The sequence below is a fragment of the Theobroma cacao genome, chromosome 3, assembly GCF_053813885.1.
Source record: "Theobroma cacao isolate CCN51 chromosome 3, ASM5381388v1, whole genome shotgun sequence".
Taxonomy (NCBI): domain Eukaryota; kingdom Viridiplantae; phylum Streptophyta; class Magnoliopsida; order Malvales; family Malvaceae; genus Theobroma; species Theobroma cacao.
The window spans coordinates 26,282,291-26,293,765 of NC_142641.1; the positions used below are offsets into that span (position 1 = coordinate 26,282,291).

At 33.6% G+C, this 11,475-nt stretch overlaps 1 protein-coding gene across 1 annotated transcript; it reads left to right on the forward strand.

Annotated features, from left to right (window-relative positions):
- Positions 1–6,822: 6,822 nt before the first annotated feature.
- On the forward strand, positions 6,823–11,104 carry LOC18587139 (homeobox-leucine zipper protein HDG12-like). The gene is made up of 11 exons (XM_018118346.2): positions 6,823–7,298; positions 7,438–7,586; positions 7,716–7,833; positions 7,915–8,103; positions 8,212–8,685; positions 8,789–8,890; positions 8,963–9,163; positions 9,249–9,429; positions 9,500–9,768; positions 9,884–9,973; positions 10,118–11,104. Exons 1-11 carry the CDS (start codon positions 7,275–7,277, stop codon positions 10,505–10,507), a joined length of 2,187 nt encoding a protein of 728 aa, XP_017973835.2. The 5' UTR covers positions 6,823–7,274; the 3' UTR covers positions 10,508–11,104.
- The last annotated feature ends 371 nt before the right edge of the window (positions 11,105–11,475 follow it).

Below are 11,475 nucleotides of genomic sequence, written 5' to 3' on the forward strand. Positions count from 1 at the left end.
ATTTATTTAATACATTAAATACATTTGTTCAGTTTTTTTATTTGACATTAAACACATTTATGGATTTGGGATAAGGGATTGATTCCATTATTAGTTAATGACCAAGGAAAACAGCCTATAGATTTATCAACATTATGTAAGTAGTTTAATCTGAAAATTGAAGGGATGAAACATGATATGGAACATATATGATATATCCTCATCAGTTGTTGACTGGGATGCTTTTGCAAATGTATTGGAACATTTATGCAGGAGAGTTCTTAAAGAAAATAGAAAAAGGAGGCTTGGGAACCTGATGTTGAGCTCATAACAACAGGCAGAAAACTGCATTAAACAAGATCCTAAAGACTACACAAAACAAATAAAAGGGTAGGCATATGCCTGTCTGTATTTGTTCAAACATTTAAGCCATGTTTTCTTGTGCTTACATCCCAACTCCTTTGTTAGGGCCCACCAATGTATATTATTAATACACAAGTGAATTTCATACTTTGTTTCTATAATAAGTATCACATCCTCAAGTTCAAATCTCATTATATGTAATTTTTTATTCTACTTTATGTTAAATTTGTCCAACTATGTTACATACTGGTTTGTTTCATTAATTTCTTATACGAGAGATGTAGTACATAATTAAGTTCATTGTGATTGTGATTTCTACATGTGCATGTACTTTTCTCATAAAAAAATCTATATGCCCCGTATGAAATGATGCAATACCTTTTCCTTTCTTTGGTTTTCTCATTTATAAGAAGATTCATTCGATGTAAAATTACATAACAGACGGTAACGCTCTCTTATCACTTAAATCTCATTTTATTTGATCTCAAGATTCGAATTCGAGATTCTCAAATTTTAAACCCTTATATGTTTTATGTTATTTGTTTCCCCAACTTTCATTTCCATTGAAGAGAATTATTATTTGTAGACAACAAAATACGAGTTGAACAGTGCCTTGAGAATTAGATAAAGGGTGTGCGTGTGATCATATATACTTTATAAGTCTTCTTGAGAAAACATAATGGTTATATATATATATATGAATCTAATGTAGAATGTACAAGTACTATCTAATTTTTATTGAAGAGTCCAATACAAAGAAGAATAAAGGTTAAAAATTTTTAAAACTAATATGTTGAACTTAACCATTAACAATCAAAACATTTATAATAGATAATAATTTTATAAAACATGTAAATCAAAAGAAATAAAAAAGACTTACAATAGTTCACTAAAAAAGTTTTGTTAAACAATGGCAATCTCTTTCTCAATATAAACAACTAAAATATCCACAAGAAACTCATTATCTATTTTGTTTTGAAGTCTTATCTTTTTCAATATAAATGACTAAAAAATTAATACCATCAACATCCAATATTTTTATTTTATTCTATTTAAACTTAAAATACTAACTATTAAACTATAATGCATAAAATATAAATAGTTAAATAGGATATGCAGAATTAATAATTTCCTCTTATATCATCTGGATTGTTTAAAAGGTTAAATACTCAAGATAATTTCTTTTCAACAAATATAAAACATAAAGCACATTAAAAAGATATATACTCAACGTAATTTTTCTTATATAATTAGGATTAATAAAAAAATAATATATTGGTGCTAGAACTTATATTTGAGAATTATATAATAATTTTTTAATTTTGAAAGACTAAAATCATTGAAAATAAAATCCATATAACCGAAAAAAAAAGATATACATGGCAAGTAGAAGATAAAACCTACATAACAAAAAAGGAATATGGTTGATGGTTCGTAAAAATTTGAAAAAGAAAATCTATAAAAGCTTAGAACATATAAGCAAATAAAATAGAATTGAAAAATAAATAAAATAATAAATAAAATAATAAAAATAATAAAAAAAAAAAACTTTACTTCTTTATAATTTCACAATGAAATGACAAAAAAAAAAAAAGAAAGAGGAAAAGAAAGATAAGGAAAAGGGAGTGGAGAAACTCAAAACCTTAAGGAAAAATTTAAGAGTTTAAATAAAATTGAATGGAGCTAGTAAGGTCATTTTATTATTATTTTTCATTTATATTAATTATTCAATAAAAAATTATTTTGAGAGAATCACTAAACATATATATAATATATAAAAAAATTTAAAAATTTTGAAGGGCCATGCAAAGGGACACCCTGCCCTTGATTGTGAATTTGTTTAATGTTAAATAGATGTAGCGGGTCTATCATGGCATACACTTTAAAGGTTTGCATCACTAAAAGAATAAAGACATAATATCTAAAAAAGCTTTTAATATATTTAAAATTTTTTAAATAAATTTTTAATTTTTTATAGTATTCAATTAAACTCTTATACTTTTTTTTAATCAAATAAGTCTTTATAGTTGATAGTTAATTTAAGTAAAAATGTTATTTACATTCTATGTCACATGACAGTGACGTGGCACACTACATGTTATAGTGGATGATAGCGTGACATATTAATACGATATAATAACATGGTCATATGACATTTTTCGTTATCCACATTAATACCACGTGAGTAAAAAATGAACAATACATAACAATAATTGAATTACAATATTTTTTATAAATTCAAATATTTCTAATATAAATCAAAAGCAAACTAATATCGCATTCGGATTTGGGAATTAAAGAAACATTACCTATGAATTATGATAGATTAATACTAAATGTTATGGATTTCAAATTTGACAACTTGTAATTTGCTACAACCTAAGCTTGGTGTTGAGGATTGAAATTATGCTTGAATACCTTGTGATTATAACTCTAGGGTAGAATGTATAACAATCTTATTATTTAGTTATGACTCGTTAATGTTAAACGATGAAAATTTGATTCTACCTAAGAGAAAATTTTAATAGTTATGATGTGCTTGTAATGTGATTGCATGCTTTTTCCCTAAAAGTTTAGTTGATGTTTTTACTATTTGTTTTTGGCTATCGAAAGCCAAAAAGGTGATCGGATATAAAAAAAAAGTAAAAGTCATAATTGTACTTTGATATAGACTAACTATGATATAATAATTGGTATTACATTTTAATTATTTGTTTATATGAAATTAATTATGATATTTACTTTTTAAATTTGCTTTATTATAATATTTCAAAAAATAAAAAGTAAATAATAAAAATTTCAAGTAAATGGAGTGAGAACAATGAATAATGAAATATTGTGGTGTGAAGCATGCAAAGCAATTGGCAGGGCCTTACTTTGACATTGTCAACGAAATGCTCAAGGGGAGGCAGTGCTCGGGGGCGATGAGTGTGAATGTACATGTGGTGCTCCACATAGAAGAGAAGAAAAAAGATAAATAATATTAAAAGATAGAGGGGTTTTATGCCTAACTACATTAAATGGGTAGATCTAGTGGTCCACAACTCTCAAAAATTCTGCGGGAACTTTTGTCAAATGTAAGAATGGACCAGTGATGTAATGTTCGATAAATTGAATCGTACTACATCACTCGCGCCCAGCCATCCGTAGACTTAGCTCGCAACTTAGCCCATTTTTACTCTTATATGTCTTTTTATTGCACTCTTTTTTTTTTTTTTTTTATAAGATTCAAAAAAGTTCTATACGTTTAAGTTTATGAAATCTTTCATTAACAACTATTAAAAAAATTTACATCCGATAAATATCCATGAACGAACAGGGATCAGAGTCACAATCTCCCAAAATTTTTAAAATCTTCTATATATGGTATTTTTTGTCTTAATGGTCCATTCAAAATTTTATATCCCTTTTTCCTCTTTGTCTTAGAACCTCAATAAAATTTGATTAGATCTGCCCTGTGAACAAAGGCTATCTTAACCTCACTATTGGATCAGACATAACATGCAATAAGATCCAACTTCTTTCTTTTCCTTCAATACTTTTATCTAGCTACTGTCTGTTAGTGAAAGTTATAATATACTACTTCAAGGAAAGATTAGAAGATTAATGAAGTGTATACAGACAAATTGTCAGGAATATAGTAATTGAAATAGGGTGACCAAGATTGAGGTGCGGATTAGGTCACTTCTCTGTAATAAGAATTGGTTGCTTGGGATTAAAAAAAAAAAAAAGAGACAACAAACTCAGTCTCCCACTATGCATGTTAACCTACACAAGGTAGAAGGTAGAGGCTCCACCAAAAAATACAACTTCTTCACCTATTTAATTAGTTTATCCTAGTTCTCTTCATTCTTTAGCTTTGGGGTAGGACATTTCAACTAAATTTGTGATTTAGGACATTTCTGAGGCTCTTTACATGTTGGAGGAATGTCTTTAAATGCTTGATGATTGTATGCACTTTTGGGTGATGGGAATTTATTTGTTTGATGTATGCTCATTATTTTATGCTTTTAGGTATTTGGGTTTTCATTACTTTTATAGTGGTATGGATTTTGGTTAAATATCATTTGGATTAAGTTTCATTTCGTTGCTTTGCTTGAACATCGATCCAATATGCCATCATACACAACATGAATTGCATGAAATTCTTAGGTTGAAGTTGAATTGTTTCTTGGTATCTTGTATAGCACTTGCATGAAATTTGATGACTTGGATCTTGAAAATTTAGAGTTCAATGTTTCAAATCTTTCATCTCTATGGCTTTTCATGTGAATTTGTCTCGTGGATTCTAAATAAAGTTTTACTTATAATTGCTTGGATGTTAAATTCATTTGATGTTAGGTTGATTAGAAGTAATTTAGAGATTTTTTATTTTGTATGAACTGAGTGCTTACATATAAAAATGTCAACGAATAGAGTATCCATTATTGTTAAGTTTTCTTACTTCGAATCTTGTTATTTGATAAAATATCCGAATCTTATAATTACCTGATTAAAATTTAAAATTTAAAATTTAAACACTATTTGTTAAATATATTGACTCATTAAATACTTGATTAAAATAAATTTAAAATCAGTTTTAATGTACATTATTAATGAACATTAAATTAATAAATTGAAGTTAGTTTGTAAAAAATAAATTGAAATTCAAAATTGTATTTAGAATAATAAATAAATTTTAGTTGTATTCATTAATTATAAGGAATTTATAAAAAAATAATATATAAAAATAAAAATTATTATTTATAATCAGATTGGGTAGTGACTGGGTATCCTAAGATCACTACCCAAACTCGTGATGTTTAGCAGTTTTACTATCCAAAGTAAATTATATAATATCCTTCCTTATCTAATTTAATCGGATTGGATAATACAAAACACTGGATTAACAAATAACTTATTTATTTATTCTTCAAAAAAAAAACAAATAACTTATTTACATATTAAAATTGATTATAGATATGCTTGATTGAAAATTAGGAGCAATTGTATTGTTTGAATTTATTGAGCTTTCTTCTAAGTATGAATGCTTGTTCAAAATTGTTTTGGAAATATGGACTCACATATTTGGTCTAGAATTGCTTGTTTTGCAATACATTATGCAAAACGGATTTGAAAATAGAAAAAAAATTGGAAATGAAAATTCAAGATTTGGATATGAATGAATTTCTTGTAAATTAAAATATTTATGCAAGTTCCAATATTTAAATTATAATTAAAAATTTATATATTGGTTTTAATTTTATCTCAATATTTGGATAAATAAGTTAAAATTTTTAAATTAATTCTTATAACATAAATTTCATTTAATTATATATTTATATATTCTTATGCAATTTTTTCATGTAAAATAAACATTTGATGATAAAAATTACTTGATAGTCATTATGAAATAACCCAAACTTGAAATGGCTTGAGATTCAAAAGAAAATATCCTATGAAATAACTTCAGTCAGTATGATCGAATTCAAAATAATTTAAAGCTAGTAAGAATTTGATTGGCTTGAACAATCGAAACACACCATGACCGGACTTGAAACAGTATACGACCAGACAAAATTGGTAATCCGAATTGACTAAAACCCGAGGTTTTCGTATGTCGAAGACAAGAATGGGTCCGAACTCTCAAGTGCGGAAACTTAGTGAAGTTGAGCATGAAGGATACGACTAAAGAAATATGACAATAAACGAAAAAGAAAAAGAAAAAAAACCATTGATTTAAGGAATAAAAGAATTGAGGAAAGAATATTTATTTAGGCCACACGATTGTGTAACATGATGAAAAGGAGGGTTTATAAATGGCGATAGATTGCGGTCAGGAAATGAGAAGGGGTGAGCGCAGAGAATGAGGGCCCCCGCCCACTCCCCTCCAAAAAGGTATCGTGTTTGACTTTTAGCAAGCGGCCTTGTAGTGTGCGTAAACAGCCAAGAATGTAAGGCTCAGCTTGGAATTTGGGTCCTAGCGAAAAGGTGAGGACCTTTTCAAGACTCGTGAGAAAGATCAGAGAAAAAGAAAACAAAAGGGCAAAAAGGTTAGTTTTGTCATTATAGGCTTCTAATGATTCACTTTGTAGGCTTTAATTGAAAGATCAAAGTTACAACATTAGTATTGGTAATCAGTATATGTGTTTTTCAGAAATGGCGTTTAAAATTTGGAAAAAGAAGAAAAGGGCCAATGGGAGGGGTTGGTTTGGTAAATTTAATGTTAGTTAATTCAGGATTTGAAAAAAGAGGTTTCAAAATGAGATCAAGGAAGCATGTCTCGTTGTTTTGTCGCAATTGGTAAAATAAAAGGCGTTTTTGTGTTGTGCCTGCCTGGAGAGGGGACACGGTGAGTGTGAGTGTATGATGAAGTAGTACTGGAAAACTAGTTGTGAAATGCAGGGTAAAATAAAAAAAAATAATAATAAATAGAGAGAGGAGGAAATGGAAATAAAAATAAAAAGGGGGATGTGTGTGTGTGTGTAGGTGTCCAAAACGGGCAAAAAGTTCTCTTATTTATTTAAATATTTGGAGAAGAGGCAAAGGCTCTTTTAAAACCCATCAGTTACGCACTTTTTGACATAGAGAAACAAAGACGGAAGGGAAGGGAAGGGAAGGGCGAGAAATAAAACATTCATTTATGCAAATGCAAGAGGCGAGGTAGAGGGTCGTAGCAGTGGCTGTTGCTGGCTGGTTAGGCTGCTTGGCTTATCGCTACTGCTACTTATTAGTTAGTGTGAGAGTATTAGTTATTAGTAATAGTGGGGAGAGCGGGGGGTGGGGTGGCTGCCTGCCTCTCTCTGCCTTCTGCCTGGTCCTCTCTCACAGAGCCTTTATTACACCGCAAAAAATCCACTACCCATTTTCTGCCTAAACTCACTCACCCAAAATCATGCCACTATCTTTGAAATTTCAGCCGTTTTTCTTCCCGTGAAAAAGAAACCAATAATATGCCTATTTCCATTCAAAAACAAGTACGATACTCTTTTCCTTGTCTTGCTTTTGATCTCGAGTGGTAGAAATCAAACACACACACAAAGGTGATGATGGGCGGTGTTGAATCCCGAAAGGTTGTTCCAATTGAATAAACGGCCTCCTTTTTCTTTTTTCAAGGTGTTTCTGGAAGGGACGTCCAGTCCATATATGGAGTACGGAAGCGGAGGAGGGAGTGGGTCCGGTGGGGACCACGATGCCTCCGACCCTTCCCGCCGGAAAAAGCGTTACCATCGCCATACTGCTCACCAGATTCAGAGGCTTGAAGCGTAAGAAGACAGGCGACCTTTTTTTTCTTGTTCGTTTGGTTAATTTTCCTTGTTATTTTTGTCAATAATGATAAAGAAAACAAAAACTGGGTTTTTGTTTTGTTTTGTTTGGTTGGTGGCAACGTGAAGAATGTTCAAGGAGTGCCCACACCCGGATGAGAAGCAAAGGCTACAGTTGAGTAGGGAGCTGGGCTTGGCACCCAGGCAGATCAAGTTTTGGTTCCAGAACAGAAGGACCCAGATGAAGGTAGGTTAACTCTCTCAGTCAGTCGGTTAGTGTGCTTTTGTTTTTCTTCAGTTTACCTTTGTCTCTGTGTCTCTCCTTCAGGCGCAACACGAAAGAGCCGATAACTGTGCTCTTCGTGCAGAGAATGATAAGATCCGATGTGAGAACATAGCCATCAGAGAAGCACTCAAGAACGTCATCTGCCCTTCTTGCGGTGGCCCTCCTGCCACCGAGGATTCCTATTTTGATGAGCAAAAGTTGCGAATGGAGAATGCCCAATTAAAGGAGGAGGTTTTTTCCTTTTCGTTTTTGCTAAGCTTGCTTTTCTTCTTTTTCCTTCAGTAAACAAACAAAACAAAACCAAAACTTAACTATGTTTTGTTTTTTCGCACTCTGCAGCTTGATAGAGTATCTAGCATTGCAGCCAAGTACATAGGGAGGCCGATATCCCAACTCCCGCCAGTACAGCCTATTCATGTTTCTTCATTGGATTTAACCATGGCAAGTTTTGGCGGCCATGGGGTTGGTGTTGCTGGTCCTTCCCTCGATCTTGATCTTCTCCCTGGAAGTTCCTCCACAATGCCGAATTTACCTTTCCAACCAATTGCTATCTCGGACATGGATAAGTCCCTCATGACCGATATTGCGGCAAATGCAATGGAGGAACTGCTCAGGCTTTTGCAGACCAATGAACCTTTGTGGATCAAGTCCACCAATGATGGCAGAGATGTTCTTAATCTTGAAAGCTATGAAAGGATTTTTCCTAGAGCTAATACACACTTTAAATCTCCCAATGTTCGGATTGAAGCTTCTAGAGACTCTGGTGTTGTCATCATGAATGGTTTAGCATTGGTTGACATGTTCATGGATTCTGTAAGTTGTTGTTCATTTTATTTTTTAAAAAAACGTAACCATAAACCCCTCCTCTTTGGGAATCGATCAAAATTTTGATGGGTGAACTTCAAACTTTTTACAGAACAAATGGGTGGACCTATTTCCAACTATTGTGTCAATGGCCAAGACTATCGAAATAATTTCATCTGGAATGATGGGCAGTCATAGTGGTTCTTTGCAATTGGTAAAACCGCTTATGAATGGTGTTTATTGAATTTTTACTTCTGGCTTTTTTCTAATTCTCTGCTTGTGGCAGATGTATGAAGAGTTGCAGGTGCTTTCACCGCTGGTACCAACGCGTGAATTTTATATCCTTCGCTTCTGTCAGCAAATTGAGCCAGGCTTATGGGCTATAGTGAATATATCATATGATTTTCCCCAATTTGCTTCTCAATGTCGATCTCATAGGCTTCCTTCTGGATGCTTGATTCAGGACATGCCTAATGGCTACTCCAAGGTTGGTCAAGTTTATTCTTTTAGTTGATTATTTACTCATCAATTACACTCAACTTTAATCTTAAATGAATGGCTAATACTCATAGGTTACCTGGATGGAGCATGTTGAGATTGAAGACAAGACTCCAACTCATCGGCTCTATAGGGATCTCATTCACAGTGGTTTGGCATTTGGAGCAGAAAGGTGGCTTGCTACTCTCCAGAGGATGTGTGAGAGGTTTGCTTGCCTAATGGTAACAGGCACTTCAACCCGGGATCTTGGGGGAGGTAAGTTTCAATAATTCATGCACTCCGTTTTACTTTCGCAGAGCTCTGAATAAATTTCCAAATGTTTCAGTAATTCCATCTCCTGATGGCAAGAGAAGCATGATGAAGCTTGCTCAAAGGATGGTCAACAATTTCTGCACAAGCATCAGCACATCCAATAGTCATCGGTGGACAACACTTTCTGGTTTGAATGAAGTTGGTGTTCGGGTTACTGTTCATAAGAGTTCTGATCCTGGACAACCTAATGGTGTAGTTCTTAGTGCAGCTACTACGTTCTGGCTTCCTGTTACTCCTCAAAATGTCTTCAACTTCTTCAAGGATGAGAGAACTCGACCTCAGGTATAATCAGATTAATCAATGTCAAGTGTTTGCAACTGCCCTATAACTGTATATATAAGTCAGCTTCTTAGTTTCTTACTGTTACATTGCTTTCTACTTTTGTTCTTTTCTTTAGTGGGATGTTCTATCGAATAGCAATGCAGTGCAAGAGGTTGCTCATATTGCAAATGGGTCACATCCGGGCAATTGCATATCTGTTCTACGAGTGAGACTCTTTAAATTGAAGCATTTTTGTTTGTTTTTTCCAATTTAAACTTCATGCTTTCTTTCTTCTTTGGTTTAATAAGAATTTGTTGCAAAGCTCTGATGATTTTTTGTTCTGTGTACTTGAAAACTGTTTTTGAAATAGGCCTTTAATACTAGTCAGAACAATATGTTAATACTTCAAGAGAGCTGCATAGACAGCTCAGGGTCACTAGTGGTATATTGCCCAGTTGATTTGCCTGCCATCAACGTAGCAATGAGCGGTGAGGATCCTTCATATATTCCACTGCTGCCATCAGGTTTTACAATTTCACCTGATGGCCATCCAGACCAAGGAGATGGAGCATCAACGAGCTCTACTGTGCATGGAAACATGGGAAGATCTGGGGGTTCACTAATTACAGTAGCTTTTCAGATACTAGTGAGCAGCTTGCCATCTGCTAAGCTGAACTTAGAGTCGGTGACAACTGTTAATAACCTTATCGGCACCACTGTCCAGCAAATTAAGAGTGCTTTGAACTGTCCTAGTTCCTGATGATCTGGTTCCCTTACTGCTACACAACTGTTTTACCTCTCTCCCCATCGTCTTTAAATATTGAGATCAGAGAAATTCAGAGTCTCTTTGCGCTGGTGGTATTCAATGTGAGGGAAGTATTGTGGTTAGTTGGGACTTTCAATGCCCTCTCATCAAGAGCTGAAGCCGCTTATTTACTGCTTGCTGCTGCTATTGCTGTTTCTGCTGCCAAACTTGATTACAATCTACAGCAACTAATGTTTTTCATTTATTTTTATTTTTTGGGGGGGTTTTTTACAAGGCATTTTGGGTTTTTGCAATTTACCTTGGAAGAGTGGCTGGCTACTAGTCTTAAGAGGAGTCAAGAACGCACCATACGTTGTCTTTCCTGCTGCACCTCTCATTGTTTTTGCCTTAATGTTTTTTTGTCCTCTCTCTGCTCCATCCTCTCACATTTGCTACTCTACTCTACTCTACTCTACTCTACAAGACAGCAAGAAAAAGTTGTATGGTTCGGGTATTGACTTCTGTTCATGGACTTTGATTTTATCTTTCTGTGGATCATCTTTTATTCACTGCTGTTCTCTTCTTGCAATAAAACTCTTTCTTTTCTCTCTCTCTCTCTCTCTCTCTCTAATATGCTTACTTGCGTGCGTGCGTGCATGTGTGAAAGGCGGCAGCCAGCCATGCCTCGAAACAAAGTCATCAAAGTCGTGGGGCCACAATTTGACAGTTAGAATAGCTTTGTAGCTGGCTTTCTATTTCAATGTTGGGCTGCATGCTTTCTCCCTAAGCAGTTGAGTTCCAACGTAAAATTTAGTAATCTGCCTGCCCTTCCTTCGCCTTTAGCCTTTAGGATTTTATTAATGGGGACACAAGACTCAAGAGAGGCGAACCATCTGCACCACTCGACTACCCGGCCTTTTTACGGTATGGGCCCCCTTCTTAGAAATCAATTTACTAATAAAACATGCTCGCATCTCTGTTGA